The sequence below is a fragment of the Carettochelys insculpta genome, chromosome 1, assembly GCF_033958435.1.
Source record: "Carettochelys insculpta isolate YL-2023 chromosome 1, ASM3395843v1, whole genome shotgun sequence".
Lineage (NCBI taxonomy): Eukaryota > Metazoa > Chordata > Testudines > Carettochelyidae > Carettochelys > Carettochelys insculpta.
Genome location: NC_134137.1, coordinates 131710304 through 131737993, shown reverse-complemented (window position 1 = coordinate 131737993; position 27690 = coordinate 131710304). Strand labels below are relative to the sequence as shown.

The window sequence follows — 27690 nt, the reverse complement described above, 5'->3', positions numbered from 1 at the left end:
TAAAGTGCAGTATTTATCATTGAGTTGATTTATTTTATATTTATATGGTAAAAAAGAGAAAGCAAGCAATTTTTCAGCAATAGAGTGCTGTCACACTTTTGTATTTTTATGCCTGATTTCGTAATCAAGCAATTTTTAAGTGAGGTGAAACTTGGAAGTACACAAAACAAACCAGATTCTAGAAAGGGGTACAATTGTCGGAAAAGGTTGAGAGCAGCCCTTATACCAACTGCTCTTCCCTAGCCACCTTACACCATACACACATAAAGACTGAGGACAAAGTAACTCAGGTATGACTTTGTTGAGGGGATGATTGTGCCCAGGCTAAACCAATCTAGGTGCACAGACTAAGGAATCAATCATGGGATTTAACTCTGCAGTGAAGACCTCGAGTATGTCTGCATTACATCTGGAAGGTATACTTTCTAGCTTGAGTAAATATACCCACATTAAATAATCAAGCTAACACAGTAAAAATGGGAGTGTAGCTGCAGCAGCATGAGCAGCTAGAGAAAGTATTTGCTTAGATTATATGCCTGTCCAAGAGGCTTGAGATGGGTTTTATCATCTGAGCTACTACAACTACACTTCTATTTTTAGCATGCTAGCTTGATCAAAGGTCCACATGAGTAATCTACTTTAGCTAGAATGTACATCTTCAATGCCAGTGTATATGTACCTGTGCAGGCTGAGAGTCTGTCTCCTCTTTCCCTGAGAAAACTTTGTTTGTTTGTTTGTTTGTTTGAGCCACCACCTTTCCTATACATATTTGGGCCACCAAGGCTACGTCTACACGTGCAGCCAACATCGAAATAGACTATTTCGATGAATAACGTCTACACGTCCTCCAGGGCCGGCAACGTTGATGTTTAACTTCGACGTTGCTCAGCCCAACATCGAAATAGGCGCAGCGAGGGAACGTCTACACGTCAAAGTAGCACACATCGAAATAAGGGTGCCAGGCACAGCTGCAGACAGGGTCACAGGGCGGACTCAACAGCCAGCCGCTCCCTTAAAGGGCCCCTCCCAGACACAGTTGCACTAAACAACACAAGATACACAGAGCTGACAACTGGTTGCAGACCCTGTGCCTGCAGCATAGATCCCCAGCTGCCGCAGCAGCAGCCAGAAGCCCTGAGCTAAGGGCTGCTGCCCACGGTGACCATAGAGCCCCGCAGGGGCTGGAGAGAGAGCATCTCTCAACCCCCCAGCTGATGGCCGCCATGGAGGACCCCGCAATTTCGACGTTGCGGGACGCGGATCGTCTACACGGTCCCTACTTCGATGTTGAACGTCGAAGTAGGGCGCTATTCCTATCTCCTCATGAGGTTAGCGACTTCGACGTCTCGCCGCCTAACGTCGAAGTTGGTGCCGCTACTTCGAAGTAGCGTGCACGTGTAGACGCAGCTCAAATGTTACATCTTCCTTCTGCCTCTGTTTTTTTTTTTTTCAGTTGTCCAGGGTAGTAGCTCTTAACCCTTTCAGACAATTGTACCCCTTTCTAGAATCTGGTTTGTTTTGTGTACTTCCAAGTTTCACCTCACTTAAAAATAGCTTCATTATGAAATCAGACACAAAAACACAAAAGTGTCACAGCACTCTATTGCTGAAAAATTGCTTGCTTTCTCTTTTTTACCATATAATTATAAAATAAATCAACTTGATGATAAACATTGCACTTTAGTACATAGTATATCGAGCTGTGAAATAGAACATTGTGCGTATGAAAATTTAGTTTGTACTGACTTCACCAGTGCTTTTCATGTAACCTGTTCTAAAAGTAGGCAAATACCTAAATGAGTTGATATACCCTTTGGAAAATCTCTGCGTACCCCGAGGAGTATGTGCACCCAGTTGAGAACCACTGGATCAGAGCATCCATCTAGGAGAATGTCTCTGTGGTGGTTCCTGCCTTGTTTGGGTAGTTGGATGCAATTTTGCCTTAATGGATTGCAATCACCCACGATTACTTGTGGGTGATAGTGTGTGTGAAGATCCTGAAGTTGTTTATTTAGATTATTAATATAGAATGTATAAATAAACCACATTTACTTTCTCTTTCTCTAGGAATGCAGTTGAAGAAAACAAAAAATTGTATGCCATTTATGACACAAGGTAAGTAATCCACAATAACTTTTGTCATTATGCTCTTTAAATGGAACATTGAACCTTTAAAATGTTAATAATCTTTATGAACACATGCTTAGAAAGCCACTTTCTTTGAGCCACATAATAATCTTTAAGGTAGCAAACACTTAAAATGCTCGTGTGTGTGTGTGTGTGTGTGTGTGTGTACATACAAAAACGCACATACACTCCCCCAACAATAATTTCAGTTTAAAAATGTAATTATATTTAAATGGCCAAAGCCACAACTAGAGATATTTCTTGATTTATATGCAGTGAATGTATATATACTAATTTCAACAGTTACGTCAAGGAAAAATTTGTCTCACAAATCCAAACTTACAGGCTTGATTTTTGTCAGCCAAGCTCTTTCCCCTGTCATGTGTGCGCAGAATGCAACAAAACCATTATTGGCATTATAGGCAAGGAAAGGGAAAGGGAAAAGGAAAGGGAAAGGGAAAAGCTGCCCACCACTGCCAGAGAATCTATCAGAGTCAGGTGAGAGTGGGGATGAGGGTGTGCCTTTATTCTAGAAACTCAAGCAAAGGACAAAGAATAGCACTTCCATTGGCACCAACAGGAAATGTGTCTGGGTAGGGTGCAAGTGTGTGGGTGCAGTCTCTCCACAGACACCTTTCCACATTCTTCAGGCACTGCAGACATTGCCTACCACCTCTTTCTTTGTGTTCCACTGTCTGTCAAAGCCGTAAGTCTTTGCATAAATAAGGAACTGTACAGTACAGCAAAAAGTTTTACAGCCATTTAATTTTTCTGTCATTTTGTATTACCACCTTCAGAATGCTTTTATTTTTAGCAAATCTGGATTGATGCCAAGTCATTGAAGTTTTGTGGGTTTTTGTTTTGTTTTGTTTTGGGTCTTTGCCATAGATCAGGAGAAAACTCAAAAGGGCATTTGGCCAAAAGAAAAAGAAAGAAAGAAAGAAAAAAGAACACCCCAAGCTTATTTCCTTTCTTTGTTTCAGATAGCCTTTATCCAGAGTATACTACTGTATTACAGTTAAAGTTATCAGTAATTGGCTTAACCTTTTCTTCAGATATATGTAACATTAAATATCAACAAATCAAACAACAAGCTCCTTTCTATTTTACTTTGGGCTTGTGCAGTGTATAGCAGAATGGAACTGCAATGTTGACCAAAACTTTTGATTGTTACACTAGAAAAAATAATGTAAAGCCTCACTAAATCATATGAACAAATAGTATTTATTATGTTATTGCATAAATATGAAAATACGGATGTCTGTACTCATACTATTTTCTCTTACAGAAATTGCAATAGAATGTAGCTAATCCCACCATTTACATTTATTTTTGGTACACTATTAAAAACATTGGGGTTCTTGGTGAAGGGTTTTAGATAGGAACCCTTGATAGTATCCATGCTAAACAGATCTTCCATTCACTGCCACCTCAGAAACTCCCCCTTGTTTGTTTATTCCAGACCTAAATTGTGTGTTCCCAAAAGAGTCATTAAGAATACTATTTCTAAGACACTCCAGGCTTCTCTAATGTACATATGTTACTTGAGTGCATAAATATTAATCTTATTATGTATTATCTGTCTTATAAAGAGCCCTGACCATTTTCAACTGTGCCAAATTGTCAACAGATTTTTATTTTGTTGAGTCTGAGTCATATTCCACATAATTCAGAACTTTCCCATGTAAAAGTTGTGGTCTAGCTGCAAGAATTCTATTTAAAATTTGTTAAGCAAAGCAAATTTCAGTCAAGTTTTCTTGAAGTTGAGGAAAGAATTGTCTAAGTTTTTTTAATTGAACTATATGTGATGGCTCAGAACCATCTGAGTCAAACATCACATTAAGGACCAGAGTCTGTCCCCAGTAAAACCACACCTGCATGTAACCCCCACTGAAATGATAAAATCCATACTATAGCAAAATGTTTAAAATAATTGTTTTAATAAAATTAAATGAAAAATAACAAGTTATACAAGTAAAGCAAACAAATTCATGCAACACCATTCACTACCTGCTATTATGAAATCATAGCACTATGTGCAGAGGAGGTATTACTCAACATGTGAAAGAGGGGCTAAATGTGGGCTAACCTTGTTATCCCCACCCTTGCTCTGGCTTATTTATACCTGGCCCTGCAGATTTCCAAGACCAGCATCTGATGAAGTGAGTCTGTGCTCATGAAAGCTCATGCTCAAAACTTTTCTGTTAGTCTATAAGGTGCCACAGGACCCTTCGTTGCTGTTACAGATCCAGACTAACACGGCTACCCCTCCGATACTTGACTCCCAAATATGCACACTAGATATACATGAGATTACTCTCCAAAGCTACATCTACACTACAGAGTTATTTCAAAATAAGATATTTCAAAATAGCTAATTTGTTTTATGTAAAAGGGTGCTTTCGAAAGTGGTGCTTCTTTTCGAAGGAACCCCATCAACATGGCTATTTTGCATTTCAAAAGCAGCACTTTTGATGCAGTGAGAGGCCGCCATTATGCAAATATTCATATCAGCGCCTTATTAGCATTTTTGATCCACTGCATTTACATGCCCCTTCCAAAAGGGAGGAGCAGTGTAGATGCAGCCTAAGTATAATGTCTAGAAGTTATATCTCATCTTTTGAACAGATGTGAAGGTAATGTTACCATGGTCAGAGAGGGTTCAGAGCATTCCTTAAGCCCTGGCCCCAGCTGCACAGTCTCCCAACTTTTGTCTTTCCTTTAAAGCTCTGCCTATATTAAGGAATTTTAGGGGATAAAGGGAGCAAAGTGAACAAGTGTCTTCTTTCTACAGGCAATTTCAAGATTTTAATCAAAATCTTTTTGGCCTTTTTTTAGTTTTTGTACTAAGTCAAGATTTTCCATGAGGGAAAAAAAGTTCCGAATAACTATATTAATTACATCTTTTCAGCAGGTTAAACCAGCAGGATATTAAACATGCTCAAAGGCAGAGTAGACAAGCAGTATCATAATTCCCCTTTTAGTACAATTAAGATCCCTAATTTCTCAAAAGATGCTGCTATAGAAGTTCTAGCAGTGATGCTATTTTCCCCCTTTTGGAACTTGTCTGCCTTAATTTTGGGGTTCTGAACATTTTGATTTTACATTGTCTATAGGAAGAGTCTTCCCCAGTCAGCCATAAGAAGCCAAAGGGGGAAGTTAAGAGAAGATGCTCTGTCAGGTAGTACCAAGCCCAACATGGAGACTGAGCCATATCCATTTTGCTAATTAGATCTAACTTGTCTACCCAAGACTCCAAAGATGTCTAGTGAGGTCTTATAGGGAGTTGAGTCCCTCTTCCCTGATTTTCAAGTCAGTCTTTTTGCTGCAGTCTTGGTAGTTGATAACTTGCAGAGAAAGCATGAGCCATGAGTTGCTTTCAAGAAGAGCTCCCTAATGCATTGATTGCCTCCTAGAACAGAGATTTTCCTGTCTGTGCCTCCTGTTCTGTCTCTCTAGAATTGTTAAGGTGGATATTCCTGGCTACGAGTAAGAAAGCTAGAATACTCCAAAATTTTGAGAAGATGGCGCTTCTGGAAGGAAGGTTTCCTTTTGGGGGATCCCCACACACTAGTCGTCTACATGGCTATTTTGGAGTCCAGAAGAGCTTATTCCAGACTCTGAATCACATGGCCATGTGCTAATGATGGGTGGGAAATTTACATCTGCACCTTATTATCATCTTCTGGGCTGCTCATTACCATGCCCCTTTCTCTAGAAGAGGCATGTGTAGAAACAGCCATAAATTATGTCTACACAGCAGCATTATTTTGAAATAAACTATTCCAGAAGAGATTTTCCAGACTAGCTTATTTTGAAATAATGCTGCTACACACAAAATGCATTTTGAAATAGCCCTCAGCTATTTTGAATTAGAGCATCTACACACTATAGAGCCTATTTTGAAAAAGAGTCATTGGATGTACTAGGGATTATTTCAAAATAGACTATATTCCCTATCTACACAGTCCTATTCCAAAATAGCTATTTCCTCTTTCGAAAGAGGAATGCTAATGTAGACAGAGCTGTGGAATGATGTTTACGCATTTTGAAATAAGCCAACCACTATTTCAAAATTATTTTGAAATAGCAGTTGCATTTTGTAGACACTAGCAAAGTTATTTCAAAATAATGGCTGTTATTTCTAAATAACTTTGCTGAGTAGACATATCCACAGTGACCCAAGAGTCTAGGAAACTACAGTTTTTCACCTGAACAAACAGATGCTCTAAAAATTTTCAGTTTAAATGTGTCCACTTATATAACTTGATCCTATGTATGAGGGACTACCTGTAGAGACCAGAAAGGAGTTCATTCTTTACACCACTGCCTCTCAAACTTTCCTGAGTACTGTACCACTTTCTGAACTCTGATCCCCACTTCCCAGGGCTGAAGCATATAACTTAGCTTTGCGGGGTCCTTTGTGGTGTTGGGCCCAAAGCAGCTTACCTGCTTACTACCCACTAACATGGGCCCTGTACTTTTAGCCCTCTCTAACCTTCCTCAAGGTTAAGAAACACTGATATAGATGGGTTTTTTGTATCCTCTGGAAACTTATATGTGTTCACAGGGGTACTCATAACCCTGGTAGAGAACCACTAATTTATGCATATTCCATTCTGGTCTTTGTACTGAGTCTGCCAAACTGTAGTCATAGTGCCTCTTTGTAATCTGGACAACAGTCCATTAGGAACAGGAAACCACTTCTTCTTTCTCATTGAGTATCTTTCATGTCATAAAGACTTTCAATTACTACTTTGACTGAAAATGTGGTCCAGGGGACAAATGCTTCATATACTACTTCTATTTCCCTGTCCCAGGGATTCCCCCAATTGGACTATCTTTTAAGTTATCAACAAATGAATGGATATGGTTAGTCTGAGACATCAGACAAGAGGAAAAGTGATTTAATTTAGTAATAAAATGTTAGAAGACTCTACAGGAATGTTTCTTCTGTCATACCTCAGATACATTTCCAATGCACCTGAATAAGGCATTAAACAGATGTACTGAATCATCTAAAGAATATTATTTCAATTAAAAATAGACAATCTAAGAAAAGTTCTGAATGTTTTAATTGTAACATGGAATAGTCTATTGCACCTAAGCTGTATTCTTTCAGCATTCTCTTATCTTTTCTTTCCTTCTTTAGGCTCCTTTGTACCTTTCCTCAACTTGCAGGTTCCCTGTGCAGACACAAATGATGTCAGGCCTTAAAATCATGATCTTTCTATGTGTGTTTTGTTTTTGAGCATCCCTACCCAGGATAATGTTTAAGGTTTGAAACACCTAAGCTGTGTCTACACGTGCACGCTACTTCGAAGTAGGGGCACTAACTTTGAAATAGCGCCCGTCGCGGCTACACGCGTTGGGCGCTATTTCGAAGTTAACTTCGACGTTAGGCGGCGAGACGTCGAAGTCGCTAACCTCATGAGGAGATAGGAATAGCGCCCTACTTCGACGTTCAACGTCGAAGTAGGGACCGTGTAGACAATCCGCGTCCTGCAACGTTGAAATTGCTGGGTCCTCCATGGCAGCCATCAGCTGGGGGGTTGAGAGATGCTCTCTCTCCAGCCCCTGCGGGGCTCTATGGTCACCGTGGGCAGCAGCCCTTAGCCCAGGGCTTCTGGCTGCTTCTGCGGCAGCTGGGGATCTATGCTGCAGGCACAGGGTCTGCAACCAGTTGTCAGCTCTGTGTATCTTGTGTTGTTTAGTGCAACTGTGTCTGGGAGGGGCCCTTTAAGGGAGCGGCTGGCTGTTGAGTCCGCCCTGTGACCCTGTCTGCAGCTGTGCCTGGCATCCCTATTTCGATGTGTGCTACTTTGACGTGTAGACGTTCCCTTGCTGCGCCTATTTCGACGTTGGGCTGAGCAACGTCGAAGTTGAACATCGACGTTGCCGGCCCTGGAGGACGTGTAGACGTTATTCATCGAAATAGATTATTTCGATGTTGGCTGCATGTGTAGACGTAGCCCTAGAGTCTTGATTTTTCCTCCCCAACGTAGCTGAGCACTCACAATTTTAATGATAATGGGGGCTACTGTTTTTCAGAACCTGTGAAAAAACAAGCCCAAGGTGCCTCAAACTGGGTATTGAAAATTACTGAAAGTTGAAAATTATTTTTGCAAATTGATACTGTAGCCACTTCCATGAATGTGCCCTGCCCATGCAGGAAAGGCCATTCTCAGGCACTTGTACTAAACTCCTAAATCTCACCTAACCCCCTGGTAGTGTCAACTGCCTCATCACCCACCCCTCTGCCAGTCATGACACATATCAGCCCTAACATCCATTCATGGTGTGGCACTTGGGGGCAGGAGGAAGCTACACTCCACACTCAGTACTGCTCCTGGATACCAGTGTGGAGAAGAAACTTGCATGGGCTGCCCTCCTTTCTCAGACCTGTAGCACCTCAAAAACTAACACATTTCTTTATTAGGTAATGAGCTTTCCTGGGTAAGTCCCACTTCTTCAGATTTTCACACTGGCGTGAGTATTACTCATTTAATAAATAAATGTGTTAGTCTTTAAGATGCTGTAGGACTGCTGGTTTTTTTATTTTCTGATACCACAGACTAACAGCTACCCCTCTGAGGCTATGTCTACACTACCAGCTAAATCTGAATTTAAGGCAAAGAGTTTGATTGTACCGGCTGACTGCCTTCACCGTACATACCAACAGCTCGATTTTAGGGATCACTACTATTGATATTATAACATCACTGAAACCAACTGGGTGTAGCATCAAGTTTGAATGAAGGCTGGTGTAGGAGCGCTCTGTCTTTGAATCAAATTCCTTAGCTTCCAGATGCTGAGTGGTGCTTCTGCACCTGGCTCCCCGCCACTTGTAGGAGCCAGGAAAGTGACTGGTGCTGCTTCACCTGGCTCCCAGCTCCCGCAAGCCAGGTGCAGCAGCTCTGGTGAGTTTCCTGGCTTCCCCAAGCTGTGGGGACCCTGAACCGGGCAGCAGGGTGAGCGCTGCCAGTGGGGAGGGTGCAGCAGGGCCCAGAGGGGAGGCGCAGCGTGCTATGGGGCTGAGGGAACTGCTGCAACAGCGGAGGCTTGGCCATCGGGTGTGGCAGCACTAACTCCACTGGGTGGGGACTTTGGGGGGAGTGAGGACACTCGGAGGCCCAGCGCTATGCAAGGGAATGGACCTGGTAGTGCGGCCCTAGCCTGGGACTCCTTCCGAGCCCCCTGCCCCTGCTGGAGTGTTTGCCCCCAGGAAAGCGCTCCCGCGGGAAGGGGCAGGGACTGAGGCACGGGAGCAGCGCGGCCCAGGGCGCTGCGGGCGCGGACAGCTGCACCCGGCGCCTCAGGCTCCCCCTGCAGGGGATTGGCCCCCGGGCGGTGGCGAGACCGGCCCCGCGCACCTGTGGCCCCTGCCCTGCGGCCGGGCTGAGGCGGCCGGTACCCGGCAGCAGGGGCTGGGCTGGGGGAGGGGCGGAGGCGCCCGAGCTGCTCCCGTGGCACCGCAGCCGCCCGGCTCCGCTGCGCTTCCCCCTCCCGCGGGAGGAGCCGCCGCCTGAGCCCCCGGCCGGCGCGCGCCCCCGCCGCGCCGGGCGGAGGGAGCGGGGCGGGCGGGAGGCGGGCAAGGAGCCAGGCGGCCGGGCTCCGGCGGAGGGGGGCTTCCTCCGGGGCTCGGCACAGCCCGGTGCCGGGGTCTCTGCAGCCCGGCGTGCGGGCGGCTCCCGGGCCGGGCTGGGGGTGGGGGACTCGCCTCCGCCTCCGCCTCTTCCTCAGCGGGCGGCTCTCGGGCGGCGGCGGCGGCGGCGGCGGCGGCGGCGGCGGGCGGGCGGGAGCGCGGAGCGGAGGGATGTGGGGCTCCGGGGGAGGCAGGGTCTGCGGGATCTTCTCCGCGCCCGTCCTGGTGGCCGTGGTCTGCTGCGCCCAGAGGTAGGGCCGGCCCCGGGCGGCGGGGGGCGGGGTGGGGGGGCGCCGGGCCGGACATCCAGCTGAGCCTCTCTTCTGCCCCCTCCCCCTTGCCCCGCTCGCCGCTCGGCCCCCCGCCCTCCACGGCCTTGCCCCTCCTCCCCGCCCCCACCCCCTTCTCTGCCCCTCCGACCCCACCCCCTCCGTTGCCCTCCCCTCCTCCCTGCTGCTCGGACCCCCCACCCTTTCTGCCCTGCCCCTCCCACACCCAACCGCCTGCTCCACCCTGCCCTCCTGACCCCGTCCTCCCCCCTCTGCGCTGCCCCTCCACTGTCCTTCCCCCTCTGCTCTGCCCTCTCTCACCCCCATCCCTCTCCTGCCCTTTCCCCCTCTGTCCGTAATTCCCCCGTCCTCCCCCTCTCCACTGCTACCCCCTCTCCTCTGCCCTTTCCTACCCTCCCCCCCCCCGTTTTGCCCTCTCCCTTCTTCAACCCCCATTTTCCCTCTGATCTTCCTGGTTCCCCCATCTTCTGCTCTCTCTCCCCTGTCTTATCACCTCTTCTTTTTCTCTTTCTCTTGTTTACCCCGTTCGCCTTCCTCCTGCGTCCGCCTCCCATCTATCCCACAGCGTGAACGATCCGGGGAACATGTCCTTTGTGAAAGAAACGGTGGATAAATTGTTGAAAGGCTACGACATTCGCCTCCGGCCGGATTTTGGAGGTAAGTTGCCCTCTTCAGCTGGAGCTGCAGTGCCTGGCTCTTTCCTGTGTCTCTGTGTGTGTGAGTCAGTGTTCAGCTCTCTGTGTGGACAGGAAAGTGTCTCCTGTTAGGGGGAAAGCATGTTGCCAGCTGCTTTGTGGCAAAAAGTGATGGGTAGGGACTGATGGCTTCTCCTTCTCCTCCCCATCCCCAGGACCTCCTGTGTGCGTGGGGATGAACATAGACATTGCCAGTATTGACATGGTTTCTGAAGTCAACATGGTGAGTACCCAGCTGGTGTCTTCTGTATGCAAATGGCTTGAGGCTGGGAGCTGTGTTGTTTTGTTTCTTTATCTTGGTTTTGCAGCTGGTAGAGGTGTGTTTGGTCCCCAAAGCCAAGGGACTGAAGTGTGCTAGTTGGTGCTGTGGTAGGAGCTCCTAGCACTGGCTGTTGGAGGGACCAGTCTCCTGGATCAGGGCTGAATGAGCAGCTGAGCAGTTATAGCCAGAAGCTCCCTTTAAGACAGTCCACATGATAGAAGCATTTTCCAGTGCTTCTAGGACTTATTTGAGAGCTGGATGCCATCGGGAGCATTTTTGTAGGCTGGGCTATGTCGCTGGTGAAAGTTAGGCACGGCTCTATCAAACTGGAAACTTAATGTCCCCGGAGAGGTGTTCTGTTTTATCTTTGTCGCTGGTACAAGCTTCTTGTCGATTTGGGAAACTGTGGCACATAGGCCAGCAGCATACCTTGAATGTGCCAAAGGGCAATTCATTCTTTGATAAAGGGATTGGTTTTTGCTCGTGGTAGCTGGTAGAGCTGGGCGCTGAAGGGCTTTGAAATGAACAGTTTCAGGCTAAGGAGCTGTCCAAGGTGCTGCAATTGACCCTCTGTCTCCCTGAACTGTTGCTGGCTGTACTTTAGGATGTCATCTATAAAAGATATGAGAAACAGGATTTGAGCTGTCCAAATCATGAGCAGGTTAAAGTATATACTTCGTGTTGTCTGTCACTACTACACAGTGTTTACTGGATTCCTCAAACGGCCTGAAAACAGCACGGAACAAAAACAGTATTTGTTTGCTGAAAATGTCAGTGCATACTTGGTGAACCAACTGATTTTTACTTCATGTAGTTTCATTTAAATATAACTGTCTGATAAAATGATAATATTTTTTGTTAATGAAACCTAAGTCAGTCTCTTTTTAAACAATGTATTAGATTTTGTTGTTTGCTTATTTAATGTGAACATTTTAGAGGCTGCTGGAAGCAAGTGAAAATGCAGGTTAGACATTGAATTGCAGGCTTATCAACTCCAGCTATAGTAAAGATAGTGTTGAAATATCGTGGTTATATGTCAAAATACTAGATGTACCAAAGGGAAACTTTTAAAATAGTTCAAATGAAGTGACAATCTATATCCAAAGCATTTGGAAGGGTATTTAAATTTAAATCTGTCTCATAAATACTGAACACCAAGAGAAGTTGTATTACTTAACATAAAATTAACTTTCCTTTACAAAAGGTTCTCCACTGCTGTTTCCCCTTCTTATATGCTTCTTACAAGAAAGTATTATAGTTAAGAAAGAGCTATTTAATGTATAATTGGGACCTGAGTTTTCACCCAATGAGATGAGGGGCCACTTAATTCATCAGATCCGTTACTTCAGGCTCTCAGCAAACTCTGGTAGATGTTTCTGCATTTTCAAGATTTTATTCTAGAATAACTAGCAACTTTTTAATAAAATGGAATATGAATCTTGAGAGAATAATTGAGAGATCTCTCTGTACCTGTCTGGCTAGTCTGATGTCTGTTTTCCATTATCTGAATACTCTATGGATTAAATTAGTATTTGTATAGTATTTTGTATATTTTAAGCGCTACATGAGAGGTAAGTATCACAGAGAGACAGAGAATATAACCTGTATTTTTTTAGTCATGGGAGATTCTTGGTGCTAAATTCTGTATAGAAAGTGGTGAAGAACCAAGCGCAAGTATCAAGCACTCTTCCCTCCTCGTATACCACTATACAGGCTAATCAAATCTTGTATTCAGTTACAGCTACTTTCTTACTTCTACACTTAATCCTCAAGACAGGTAATCAATAGTGGGAGTGCTTGCCCCTTTGGGCACACCAGACTAGGCAGGTGAGCTGGGATGATGAGTATTATAGTTTTCTATTGGTCCACAAGTTACCACCCACTTTCTCCAGTCCCCAGATGTCAGAGAGAAAAATCAAAGCCCTTCACAGCTTTGTTCATAGAGCATGTGTCAAAGCTGTCACCTAGCACTTATTTAGTACTCATTGATCATTAACAGGTGTTTTTTTTATTCAGCACTTCAAAATTAAATTACTCACAGGTTAAGTTTCTCATAACAGCAATATATAGTGCTTCTAAAGGGAACTGCTGAAAATAATATTGGTGCAAGTACAGTATTAATTTCTTTTGGGAAAAAATAGGGCAGAAAACCCTTCCAGATCTGGTTGTTGGAAAATTTGTTGCAACTTCAATTTTTGAGGGAATAAAGACAATCAAGGTCTTCATTCACAGCAAAATTCAAACTATGGGGCAGAGTTTTTTTATCACTTGTTTCAGACTCTAGATTTGTTTGGAATAAATCCTTAAACCTACACTGGGAGAGTAGAGGCAGAAAGGGGAGAGGTTTTTTGTTTTGTTTTGTTCATTAAATTATAATTTTTGAGATCACAATTTGCAAAAATATAGGATGCATTTAGTTTGAAGAAATTGAGCGAGTATGTTAAATCTTCATTCTTGCTATCAATTTTTGATCTTCAGCAAATAGTATTTCATTTAATTCTATACAGATACTAGTACTTTTAATCTTTATTCTTATTAACTATTTAAAACTTCTTACAGGCATTGCTTTCTATAAATGTGATAACATCAACATGAATTTGTTTCATTTAAACTTTTGCCTTAACCTTTTATATCGTTAACCTGTTAAAATTTATCTCTACATTAAAGATAAAATAAACAGAGGATTAAATTTCTTTGCTTTTCTGCATATAAATAAAAATACTGGAGTGATATTATTATGCTGCCTTGTAGGCAACACATAATGGAGTTTCAGTGATATTATGGCAACTCTTTGAAACTAAATTGATAGTTTAAATTGTTTTCTTTCCTGAATTATTAGGAAAGAACTGCATATTCCCACCAAAAATCATCCTGTATAAATCTCTAGTTACTGTAAATTACAAATACTAAATTTTAATTAACTTTTTAACATATTGGAGTTTGGAACTTCTTTCAAGGATAATTCTGTTGAGAACTGTTAAAAATCCTTTAGCCCTACATGACTTAACAGCCTGTTTGAAAAAAAAACAACAACAACATAAAAATAGAGGGAAACAGCATTTGCCTCCTTTATTTCTGTGTCTTTTTCCTGAACTGAAGTTAATTGGTCTCTGCAAGAGACTGAATTCTATGGGGCTACTAGCTGAAGCTGATGGGACTGTTTGAAGAGCAAGGTAACATTAATCATGAATAAGGTTGGCATGATCTCACCTTTAAGCTGTAGTACTTATGGAGCTATTGAAAATTGGTCTGCCTCTTTCATAACTAATGGAAAAGGTAAACATTCACCCTGTTTTTGATGTTGGGTGGGGGGGGTGCTGACATTTAAAATGACTTCAGGCTTGCATAGGACTGAAACGTTTTCCCTAAGGAAGTTTTAAATAGACAGCAGTTTATATGTAAGTACCTCTTAATGTGAGATTTGCTCTATATCCTGGTTTTCTTCTAGTATGTCTCTGCAACCTAGTCCCTGCCACTGTCCCTGTCCTTCTCATGTCACCATTTGTAATCTCCTATCTATCCTGCTCCTCCCCTTCCTTCCCATTCTCTTGATGTATCTGGAATGCCCATTTCATCTAAGAATCTATCAGTACACCATGGCTCCTTCCTATCTCATTCCCTTCAGCTGCTGGCTCCAGAGACATATGGCTTTCTTTCTCTCATACTGCCTCTGCAGCTACTCCTTCTGAAGGATGCTGCTCCTTTTCACAAAGCTGCCATCCTGGTTCACACCACAGTGGGGGTTTTGGATGTCTTCTTTCTCATTCTGGCCACTTCCAGCCCCTTCACCTTCTCACTGTTTCTGATCTTTAAAACAGCTCTGCATCCAACTCTCTTCTTCTCTCCCCTCCACATAGCAGTCATCTACCATCCACTCAAGTTCTTCCCATCAGCCATCTTCTCTGATTTTACTTCTGGTGCTTTGTCTCTCCACTTTTTCCCATACTCATCCTCTTAAGCTTCCATTCAGATGATAAAAGGACACCTGAGCTGCATGTTTCCTTAGCCTCACCTCTTCATGCAGCCCTACTTTAATTTCCCACTCCCCAAAAGGTCATTCACTTGAGCTAGCCTCTGGTCTTTCTGTTGTTGAGTTCCCCATCTGTCCTTCATCATTGCTCATCTGCGTCTTCTTTTATCTGTGTTGCTTGTCCTTTCTATATCTTCCGGGCCATAAGTGTCAATCATTTCTTCTCTGCGCTTGTCCCTTTCCTCTCTGCCCTCTCTTACCTTTCTTCCACCAATATTATGGTTGATTTACTCCAGTTCTCACTCTCCTTCACCCTTGACTTTCTGCTCCCCTTCTTTCATTGCAAAGTCTGGTCTGCCAATACCCAGCCCAGGCTTTATCCCCAAACACACTTCCTACATTCCTCTCCCCTGTTGAGGATGGTCTAAGGCAGTGGTGTCCGAAACCAATTGAACTGATCACCACATGCCTCCCACCAGCCAGATACTTCCCCCTCCCACCAGGCATCCTACCTCCTCACCCTCTCTCCACAGCCAGGCACCCTACTCCCTCCACCTGCAGCCAGGCACCCAACTCCCTACTCCCAGTGACTCACCAGAGCTGCCACTGGAGCCACCCAGCTCATAGCCACACCATGCCACCTGAGCCCTGGAGAGCTGAGCTGCACTGCCCAGCCCAGAGAGCCATGCCAGGCCCCAAGAGCAGCACTGTGCTGCCCAAGCCATGCCGCCCAGCCCGAGCCATCCCATGGCTTGATTGAGCCACAGGTGGAGCCTCCTCTGCTGCTGCCATGCTTGTCCCACCAAGTGACGAGGCACATGTGTGGAGGGACAGACGGTGCTCCACAGGTGTGGCTCTAACAAGCCGCAATCTGCACATCATGCTGTCCAGTTTGCCACATGCAGCATATTGGACAGTGAAGGTTCAAGGCAAAAGTCCCATGATCAGGCAGACTTCTGCCATGATAAATCCATTCTCTTTTCTTTCAGTTATGCTGTTTTCCTGGCTAATCAGCTGTACTTTTGTATCTTAATTGAATCTCATGCTTGCAATCCCAGCCGCATTTTCACCACCTTTGACTCACTCTTCAAACCTTCCCTCCTCCTGCATCCACTTCTCTCTCTGGACAGGATTTTCCCAATTTCTTGAATGAGAAAATTGACAAAATCTGATGTGACCTAACCCCTGCCCTGGGGTTTTCTTCTCTTTTCTTGCCGCCATCTGCCACTCTCTCCTCCATCCCTTGAATATAGATGTAGAAGTTTTTTCTCTGTTGCCCACCTTCTCACCCTCTACTTGTCCCAATGACCCCACCCCATCACCTGCTGTCACTGGCACCTACTTTTATCCCCTGCATTACTCTTCTCCTGAAGCATCTCAATGCTCTTGTAATTGCCCTCATAAAATAAAAACATACCTTAATCCTGATCTTGAAAATTTTCACTCTTGATCCCATGTGTCTCTCAAAATACTATTCCATTTTTTCTTTCATTTCTAAACTCAGTGAACAAGCTGTTAGCAATTGTTGTCTGGAGTTGCTCTCCTCCAATCCATTCTTAATGCTCTCTATTGAGCTTCTTCCCACTTCCACTACTTTGAGGAAATGTCCTCATCTTTTCTACAACTTGGTTTGGGGGATGAACAAGGCTTTTTCCTTTTCCCTCTTCCCTGTCTAATGCCATTGCAAACACAATTTCACCTACCATTTCTATGCTAATGACTCACGTCTGCCTTGCCACTCCAGATCTCTGGCTTTCTTCTAAACAAAAATTTCAGTTTATCTCTTGGTTATGAGCTGCGAGCTCAAGCTAAATGTAGCTAACATAGAACTGTTATTCCCATCCTCTAAAACCTTCACTCCAGCATAGAACTGGAGCATCGTCTTTGATTTAGCCTGGATGTGAGGACTTAGAAAGAAGTATATGCCTAATTCTTGCTTATCCTTTCTGCAGAACATTTCAGTCCTGGCCATGCAAACAACTAAAACTATAATTTAGGGCTGTCATCGTTTTGTCTCAGTTTCTGAAATGTCCTCTCTGGCCATGACAAAACTAACTGAGCCCCACTCTTATATGTTCAGAATGCTACTGCAAAGATAATTTTCCTATCCTGTTACACTGACAATTTCACACCCTTTCTTTGAATTCCTTTGCATGCCTTCTCTTCTCTACTGCATTAAATATAAGCTGCTTGTATTCACTTCAAGGGTCTTCATGGTCAGACGCCACCCTATATATTATCTGTCATTCACATCAAAATATCCATGCTCCCCTCTGATCTGCCCATGAGGCCAGCCTTCATCATCCACTTATTACATTTTTAAACGTCTTTGTATTTCTCCCATGCTGCCCTGCATGCTTGGGAGGGCTACTTGTAAATATCCAGGAACAATACCTCACTATTGACTTTCTAGTCCTTCTCCAAGTCTGCTTTTGGCATGAATCCTACAAAAACTTGCCTGTGGTTAAGCTGCTACAATATAGAGACCACTGCCTGTCATACTAATCAATATTTGTTTCATTGTTGACTCCCCGATTTGTCCATATCCATCCGTTGTATCTTGTCTTATACTACATGTATTATGAACTGTCTGGGACAAGGACCATACTTGTACATCACCTAGCACAAAGAGATCCTGGGTCACAAGTGGGGATTCTGTATAAAACTAATAATAATAATAATAATAATAATAATAATCTTTAGAGCTATAGAAATGATGGGGCAGCTATGGAGTAATGTCTACATCTCATTGAAAAGTAAGTATATGGTATGTAAATTATAATCCAATAACAACTTTATTAACACTTTGTATGTGCATATGTAGTAACTGCAAATTGAGCAATTAATCCACATAAATAAGGCAAGATTTTTCAAAGAAAGCTCACTGTCTGTGCAGAACTCCATGAATATTTGCCTGTTTGTGCCCAGCTGCATTTGTGTATGGTTTTCCATTGCTATGTGCACAGCTTCCAGTAGTTGAGCCTACAAGTGGATAACTGCATATTTAACAATTTGTGTGCATACTTATGGGAGTTGTATTTGCAATGACAGAAATATATATGATATATGTATGACCCCAAGTCACTGAAACCTTTGACAAAGGAGAATGAAGTTCCTGCTCTACTGCCTTGTATGAGCACCAAGTGGGTTTTAGCTCATGTGGTGGAGTATAGGGCTTTAGCCTGGAAGGTCAGAGGTTCAATCCCTCCTGATGGTAATGTGGCACAATGGTCTTATGCATATGTTTGAATAAAAATGATAAAGGCAGACTTGTGAGCCTCTGCCCACTAGAGAAGATACAAAGATTTCTCCCTTTTTTAGGTGTAGAGGGTTTAAGGGTAATTTTGCTCTTCTTTGAAAAGCTTTGCTTTTTATCTGTATTTTTATGATATTTTGCTTTGCTGCATCCTGCACTCTGTACTTTTTAGTCCCATGTTTGCTTTTCTTCTTGGATGTGGCTAACATAGGAAGTTAACAGCTCTTGCATTTTTATCAAAGTGTTCGACTCCATCTTAGCCTGACAGTATCAATAACCTATGAAAACTTACAGAAATTATTCTTGAACTGCATCTGGGCTCTGAATAAAATAACATATAAACAAACATCTAACTCTCAAGCCCAAAAATATTCACTCTATTTTTTTCTATTAACAAAACACCATTTAAAAAGACAAAATATTTGGAGGATTATGACAGTACACTTTTGCTTAGCACAGGCTTAAGATGAAAGGAATATGTTATGATATAACTAGCTGTGTTGAATAGAAGTTGTTTCCCTCTGATGGCTGTTGAATTGTGAGAGATAAATTTCTAATCACTGTCTTGTTCTCAGTAAACAGGAGACCATGTAACCAAATCACTATCACCCTTTGGGGTCAGGTTGTTAGCGTTAGCTGAAATGCTAATGTGATGGACTAACCTTTTTCCTTAAAATAGTCCATAGAATAACTTGTGGTGGCAAGGAGCAGTGCATTGTGCTAGTGCTGCCTATATTACATGCTTCCTTATATGAATATTTACAGGAGATCTCTGTCTTCAGGGCTTGTTGATCTGATATTATTTCCAAACACTTAATTCACTAGCATTAGTTAAAAATCAGCAAAACCAGTAGGCCTAGATAGCTTTACAGCAGGGGTCAGCAACCACCAGAATGGGTGCCAAGAACAGCACGGCTACGTCTACACGTGCACCCAACTTCGAAATAGCTTATTTCGATGTTGCGACATCGAAATAGGCTATTTCGATGAATAACGTCTACACGTCCTCCAGGGCTGGCAACGTCGATGTTCAACTTCGACGTTGCTCAGCCCAACATCGAAATAGGCACAGCGAGGGAACGTCTACACGCCAAAGTAGCACACATCGAAATAAGGGAGCCAGGCACAGCTGCAGACAGGGTCACGGGGCGGACTCAACAGCAAGTCGCTCCCTTAAAGGGCCCCTCCCAGACACACTTTCATTAAACAGTGCAAGATACACAGAGCCAACAACTAGTTGCAGACCCTGTATATGCAGCACGGACCCCCAGCTGCAGCAGCAGCAGCCAGAAGCCCTGGGCTAAGGGCTGCTGCCCACGGTGACCACAGAGCCCCGCAAGGGCTGGAGAGAGAGTATCTCTCAACCCCCCAGCTGATGGCCGCCATGGAGGACCCCGCTATTTCGATGTTGCGGGACGCGGATCGTCTACACGTCTCTACTTCGATGTTGAACGTCGAAGTAAGGCGCTATTCCCATCCCCTCATGGGGTTAGCGACTTCGACGTCTCGCCGCCTAACGTCGATTTCAACTTCGAAATAGCGCCCAACGCGTGTAGACGTGACGGGCGCTATTTCGAAGTTACTGCCGCTATTTCGAAGTAACGTGCACGTGTAGACGCAGCTCACGTGAGCCAATTGTCATCAGCACATGAGATGGGAGCTCAGCCACATCCCTCCACCCCCATGCAGCCAGGAGTTTGCTCAAAGCTATGCCACCTGTGGCTTAACAGAAGACCACCTAATCCTACCAACCATCATCTAAATTGTAAAGCTCTGCATCTTAGTTTATTTATTAAAGAGGCTGTTGTAAGTAGGACTATTAGGTTGTGTCTACACATCCCAAAATAGCTGCTCTACATCTTTGAAAAGTACCTGTTATTTCAAAATATTTTTCGAAATAACAAGCACACTATTTGAGCATCCCTGTAGTCCTTGTTGCAGGAGGAGTAAGGGATGCTTCAAAACAGCATATTATTTAAACATTTGGCACTGTTTAGACAGTCCCAAATGCCAAAATAGACCATTTTAAAATAAACTGGACATACAATATGCAATTTACATAGCACAAATTGCATATCTTATTTAGAGATTAGGGTGCTGTGAAGATAAAGCCTTAGTGACTTTAAAAAGTATTAATTGGCGCTCGGCTCATACATAGAGGTCAGAAGGTCAAATTTCAGCACTCCACCTTGGGAAGGTTGCTGACCCCTGCGCTGCAGTCATTCTGCTGCTTATGAGGTTACTCTACTCATGATATTAGTCTTACATAAAGTCAGATCATAAAATTCTGTTTCCAAAAGGGATGTAATCTCCTCTGTAGTAATGCTTTTATAATTTCTTTTTTATCTGTGCAATTGTTAAACTGCAAGTCAGCAATCCAACTTCATTGGATTCCTACTAACTTTCATAACAGTTTTAAATTCTCTTGGCACACTACAGCTAGTTGCTACTGTAAGGTCATCTGACTTTATTATTTTCTAGGGAGAAATATTATCTACATTGCATTAGAAGGTGGTGAATAAACAATGCCTTTAAATGATCTGTCATTGTATAATGCTATGTGTCAGAATAAGCAGCTACCTTGTAAATATTGTCTGTCTTTAAAATTTAAAATTTATGTCAGCCATTAAATTATTATTAGCTTGATGTGTCTTGTAGAAAGATTCAGCTGGAAAAAATGAGTCAGCTGGAATAAATGGTACAATTGGATAAATATTATTTAATATAAAGAAAAATAGAGGTCTTTTAGATAGAAAGAAAATCTACGTGAGTCAGTTCACAACTTTCTCACTAATTTAAAAGGTTAGTATGTTAAGTAAGAAAATGTTGTGTTTGTAGAATTCTGTACATATTCCTTATATGGACTGGCTATATTCCTGGTTATGTTTTCAACTGATTTGTCTGTGGTTTTTGTCAGGTAGACTCAGAGCCATTGTATTCAGGTGAGTGGTATGTTGCAGGCTGTCAGGAGAAAAAGATTTAAAAATAGTTTTCCATTATTATAAACCAAAGCAGCAGAAATGTAGCACTTTAAGACTAGCAAAATTATTTATTCAGTGATGAACTTTCATGGGACAGACCCATTTCGTCAGATCAAGCCCTCCGTTACTTTCCATTATTATGTCAGTTATCTGAACTGTAGGGACCCAATTGTGGAAGCTTTCTTTGCTCGTGTTCAAAAATCACAGGATTTTTGTCTGATCAGTTTCCATGGAACTACTTGTATAAGTAAGTATTGCCAGTGTGAGTGAGCCCAGTTACGTTCAGAAACATTCCTTTGACCCAATTCAGCTCCCATTGAAGTTAATCAGAGGCTCAGCATTGACATACTGGTACTAGACTTTGGCCTCTTAGGATATGGGAAGGAAATACTTGCATGTGTTGGACCATAAACTTCTCTCTCCTTCTGAGGACAATCTCTAAAAATCCTAGCACTCTTGTAGATAAACTGTAAAATACTGAAGGTTAATTAAGATTTCCAAACTCTTTGCACATTGCAGCCTTTCCTAATACTTTGATGATAGGGGTAGGTATATCCATGAAAGAGGGATATTTTACTACATAAATCCTTGTTCATGCTGGTGAGAACTTATTCAAATAGTTCCAGTGAAGTAAACAGCTCTAGTCATGCAAATACACAGTATTTTGGAAAAATAGCACAGTTGGGACCAAGGAATTTTTGAAAACAGTAGCCCTCAAAGGATGGGATCAGTTAGTAAGAATACTCCTTTCCCAACACATTTTATTTTTAATCTAGATTAGATTAGCTAATGAAATTAAATTTTAACTGTGCCATGTGTAATCCCTTCAGCTCCGTCTACGTGGCCAAGTTACCTCGAAATAACAACAGTTATTTCTAAATAACTTTGGCAGTCTCTAAATGACACACATGCTTTTTCAAAAAAAATTTGAAATAATAGGTGCATCATTTTAATTCTGGTAAACCTAATTTTTTTGAGGAATAGCATCTATTTCAAAATAGGCCATAATGGGCTCCAATAACACTATTTCAAGATAGTGCTATGGACCTGAAAATGCTATTTTGAAATTGCTGTGTGCTACTTCAAAATGCATTTTGTATCTGGTTGTTTTATTTTGAAATAAGATATTTCAAAATAACTTATTTTGAGATAGGGCTGTCATGTAGATGTAGCCTCAGTGTTTAGATGCTTATAATAGAAGGTGTTTGTGGCATGGGGATTGGGGGAGGATTTATTAATATTTGGTAAGCAGAAGTTTGGTTTTAGTCTATCCAGAACAAACATTTTTGTATCCAAATGTGACAGCTGGTCCAAAAATAAAGTTAGTGAGGAATCTATTCAAAAGGGGAGTTCATTTAATGTTTGTAATTGAATTGCACACTTCTGTATACTTGCATAGATTTCAGGAAAAAAAATGTCAGCATGTTTAACTCACTATTATAAATGTGATTGAACCAATAATTTTAGCAACGTAATTTGTTCTTTCAGCAGTTAGGAACCAGTTTCAGGTTGCTTTGTTAATGTAACCTGCAATACACATTTAATTGTATGAACGGGAGAAGAAGCTGAAACAGCTATGCAGGGTGGTCTCTGGGTAACTGGCGTTTCCTCACAGATAATGATTTTTTTCTTATATAGGTATGAATGCTAAATTTTCATTAGTACATGTGCAAAATTATCTTTTTAATGTGTTATCACTTAATTCATTTACATTGTAGGAAAAGCCACTGAAGATGCAAAAAAAAAAAGTGCAAGGCCGAGAGTATGGGACTTTTTGCATATATCATTATGAATTTAAACAAGTTATGCTGAACAAATTTGTGTTGTAGTTAGCTCAGGTTCCCTTCCAGCCTTTGCAATTCTAAAATTTTGTCCACTGTTGCTCCATCATCAGTTAAGCATCAGTAGTGGAAACATTCTTTTGATCAGGCATAGGATATTGTCCTATTCAGAACAATAAGAAAAGTCCTAGATAACCACCGTAGCTGCATTTCGGGAAGCAGAAGTCCCATCCAACTCCTGCCAGCTTCTCTTCAAATGTAAAGTAGATGTTCCTAATCATTCAGCTTATTTTGTGTGAAATACTTTGGCCCTGAAATTGTAGGCATCCTGGGAAAGGGCTGAATGAGAGTATCAGGTAGACTCAGGCTAGGAAGTTGTCTCACAATTGGTTGTGCACATCCAGCTCTTCTGTTTCTTCATTTTTTTTTCTTTTCTTACCTACTCCTCCACAGCAACATAGTGGCTTTTATCCAAGGAGTCTTATTTATGTTTTAGGCTGCAATTGTGCAGTGGATTTGTTATTTCCTAGAAAGCAACACATATATTCCTTTATACCCCACAAATATACAAAACAAATAATATAACTGTGATATTTGTCTCACACCTCTATATATTTAGATGTTATCATGTAGAAGCTTATTGAATGTGAGTGACTTTGCTAGTGTGAATAGTCCCATTAGCTAAGCTACTCGTATGGATAAAGTGTATGCAGGGCTTATAAAATAGATATTGGGCCTCCTTCTGCTGTCAGAAGAGCCCAAGGCTGTGTCTAGACTACAGGGTTTTGTCAACAAAACCTGGGGATTGGCCAGATTGCAAAGTACATTCTGTCAACAATAAGTTGACAGAACAGAGCACTTTTTTTTGGTGGGAGGAAGCTGTACCCTCCTTCCCCAAGGAAGAAAGCCTCTCCCAAAAGAAATCTGTCCACAAAAGGCAGGTCTGGATGTTCTGGGAGGGAGCGCAGGGGGATGACATTCTGTTGACAGAAAAGGCCTCCAGGATGCCAAGCAGATACCCCAGTGGACACCTTGTCCACAGCAATCAGCACTCTTTGGTTCCTGTCTCCAGCCCTTCTTAAAGCCTCAGGGAAACCCCATGGCAGGAAGCTCAGAGTGTGGGAGGAGCTGAGCAGCATGCTGCACTTCCTGATGCTCTCACAGCTGTACTGTCTATCAGAGCAGCCACATTACTGAATGCCAAGCAGCCATTGACCTGCCTTGGGCTCTCAAGGGAGCAGCCTCAGGGGTCCCAGGATCCACCCTGGGGCTCCAAGGGGCATGCCCCCTCCTTGAGCGGAGCAGAGATACTGGACCTTTTGGACCTTTTGGCAGAGGAGGAAACACTCCAGGACCCCCAGGCTCACCTCAGGAACGTGGACATATACAGCTGCATGGCTGAGGCCCTTGGGGAGTGGGGCCCCCCCTGTTGCACCCTAGAACAAATGAGGGCAAAGGGCAAGGAGCTGCAGCAGGGGTATGGTCAGGGCCCAGGACTCAGTGGGGCACTCGGGGTCAGAACCACCATTCTGCCTTTATTACAATGAACTCCACAGCATCCAGGGGGGCACCTCAGACCCCGCTTGAGCTTGGACTCGGGGCTTGAGGCCCCCCGCTATTTCAGACGCCAGAAGAGGAGGACCAGCACCCCAGAGGGCCAACACCAGGAGCCTGATTCTGAAGCCAACGGCCCTGTCATTGCACTGGACCTGGTCACCAGCAGCCAGGCTGCCTCCCAAGCCGCCTCCACGCTCAGCAAGTGTTCCACTGGTGAGAGCCCCACGTGTCACACACCCCAGAGCATGGGAGGTGGGTGCAGATGGAACAGGCAGTGAGCATTCCTTGGGCAGGACCCCATGCTGCAGTCCCAGCAGATAGAACCACAGGCAGTGGTAGTGTGTGCCACCCGCACCCAGCAGACAGCCCCCAGGCATGGGCAGCATTGTCTGCCAGGCTTGCAGAAGGCTGGACAAACATCAGGCCCCAAGAGTGGGGGCGGGGGGCCTTTCCAGAACCTGCCACATCTGGAAGCAGGCTAGCCATGAGGGTGCCGACCTGACCCCAGACACGCTGAGGAGTGTGGCACATGGCAAAAGGGCATGCCTGCAGGCTTGAGGCAGCATCCAGTCCCACAGGCAGCACTGTGAGCCACTTGTGTGTGGGTGGGCCTTGGGGAGGGCCAAGCTGCTCCCAGCGCACCCCCCACCCAGGCGGGGACCCTTCTGTGGTCAGAACCGCCCCCCCCCTTGACCACTAGCCCATTGAGGCGGCACAATGGTCAACATGGTTCTGGAGGCACTGCCGAGTCCCCTAGTGGCAGGGCCCACTGTGCAGGCCACATATGGCTTTCTTCCTAGGACATCCCCATCACTTGGCCCTGGAGGGGGTGGTGGTGGTGGTCACTGCCCATGGTGCGGAGCAGGGCCTTAGGGGCTGCATTACATGAATTAGTCACTGTCTCTCCCTCTTTGTGGTCTGTACAGTTGGACCTCCACTAACCAAAGATTGGGCCACACCAACCACACAACTAGACCTGCAGAAGACAATGGAGGATCCATGACGACATAAGGCAGCAGCCTGTTACTGTCCTCAAAGACATCCAGAGGACCCTCAAGTATCGTGTGTGGGAGGATGTGGAATGGTGGTCGTGAGTGTGGGACCAGTTGATGTCCCACTGTGACAAGGCCCCCCACCACCCTAGGAGCTTGTCCCAAAGACCCCAGTAGCCCTGCCCAGACTCTTGTCTGGTGAACAATAACTGGCTTTACTATGATACTATTTTTAAAAAGTGATGTGAATGATATAACTCTTCATGTACAAACTCTTTACAGTGTGGGGAGGGGGAACCATGGCTGGGCCCTCCATAGCAGGATCAAGTTGGTGACCCTCATGATCTGCAGAGGGAGGCAAATGAACACACATGACAAGGACTGAGGGAGGGACTAACTTGGCCCTGGGGGGGTCCCAGTCCCCCTTCCATCTGCTCCCCCCAAGCTCTGCAGGAGCCCCCTGTAAGGCTGCTCCTCTCAGCAGGATGGTACGTTCCCCCTAGAGATGGGGCTCCCTGACTACCCCACATCCACCCTGTACATCTCCCAACCCCATTTCCACCTTTAGTGGGATGCCCCACCCAGTGCAGGGACTGTTGTCCGAGCGTATGTTACCTCCATGAGGAGGGCCCTGCACCAACCTGGTTGCGCACTGACCAGTAGCTGTCGGGGATAGAGAGTTTCCAGAGAGTGACTGCAATCTGATTCTCCTTGGGGATGGCAGCCCGTAGCTGGGTGTCTCATTTTGAGGGCAGGGGTGAGCCAGACACAGCTCCAGGAAGGTGTCCTTCCACATATGGAATTTCTGGCACCACTGCTGGGTGTCCCACTGCTCTATGACTAGCTAGTCCCACCAGTCCGAAATGGTGTGGTGCCTACGGAGCCACCTGTGCACCTCCTGCAGCCAGGATGATGGTCCTGAAGATGGTCTTGGGGCTGACCTCCCTGAGGAACAGGAAGGAAGCTGCCAGAAATTTCAGCACAATTTGTCGCATGTTTTGGTGGAGCCATCGCAAGTCCCAGGGGCAGCTCCAGCGGCGTGTCACCAGGGACCAGCTGCGTCACCTGCAAATGCAGGGCCAGCACAGCAGGCTCTGTGAGAGATCTGCTGTCCCTCACAGGGGCGGGTGAGCCTGCAGCAGGGGCAGGGAATCACTGTCCGGAGGACTCCAGCAGAGGCTCTTGGATGGAACTGGTGACCTGCAACCTTGGCTGACGTGGCGCTGGGTGGTCATTTTGACGAGAGTGTGGCGGGGCTGTCTGGCCACTCTCTGTTGGGAGAGCAGATGGCTCTTTTGAAGCATGTTGGTGACTGGGCATGTGCTGTCAACAGGAGTTTTGTCACAAGATATCTTCCAATACGAACTTCTATTGACAAAACCCTGCAATCTAGACATAGCCTAAGTGATCAGGCCCCTAATTCTGTGGATCATTCTTTTTCCATGGTAGTCTTTGAAGCATCTTCTGAATTCAAAGGAGATCCTTGCTGGTGCCCTCTTACCTCTATGCTGCAACTTGGCTTCCTTATTGCCTTCATTGACAGTTTGGAGGTGGTAAGATAGAGTTTCACAGAATCATGGTCTGTGCTTTGCAGTGTACTTCACACTACTTAAACTAACTTGTTTCTTGGTGGAGAGGGAAATTTAGACTCATAGTTTCCTGCTTCTTTCCCACCCATGATGGCCTTCTAAATGGTGGAAGGGAAGGGGAATCATACTGTAGAGATAACTTTCTCCTTCTCATAACTCCCATACTCTAGACTTGCAGGCTGCGTCTACACGTGCACGCTACTTCGAAGTAGCGGCAGTAACTTCGAAATAGCGCCCGTCACGTCTACACGTGTTGGGCGCTATTTCGAAGTTGAAATCGACGTTAGGCGGCGAGACGTCGAAGTCGCTAACCCCATGAGCGGATGGGAATAGCGCCCTACTTCGACGTTCAACATCGAAGTAGGGACGTGTAGACGATCCGCGTCCCGCAACATCGAAATAGCGGGGTCCTCCATGGCGGCCATCAGCTGGGGGGTTGAGAGATACTCTCTCTCCAGCCCTTGCGGGGCTCTGTGGTCACCGTGGGCAGCAGCCCTTAGCCCAGGGCTTCTGGCTGCTGCTGCTGCAGCTGGGGGTCCGTGCTG

The 27690-nt window shown here is 44.5% G+C and overlaps 1 protein-coding gene across 2 annotated transcripts in view; it reads left to right on the top strand.

Annotated features, from left to right (window-relative positions):
- The window catches only part of GABRB3 (gamma-aminobutyric acid type A receptor subunit beta3), a 318628-nt gene that overhangs the window by 137637 nt on the left and 153301 nt on the right, over positions 1 to 27690 (top strand). The window contains exons 2-4 of one of the 2 annotated variants that reach the window (XM_074983286.1): positions 2068 to 2115; positions 10628 to 10719; positions 10913 to 10980. In XM_074983286.1, the coding sequence (XP_074839387.1) occupies positions 2068 to 2115; positions 10628 to 10719; positions 10913 to 10980 (208 nt within the window). Of the gene's footprint in view, positions 1 to 2067; positions 2116 to 9943; positions 10024 to 10627; positions 10720 to 10912; positions 10981 to 27690 lie in introns of those variants that run through there. The other variant, XM_074983287.1, reaches the window with a different exon arrangement.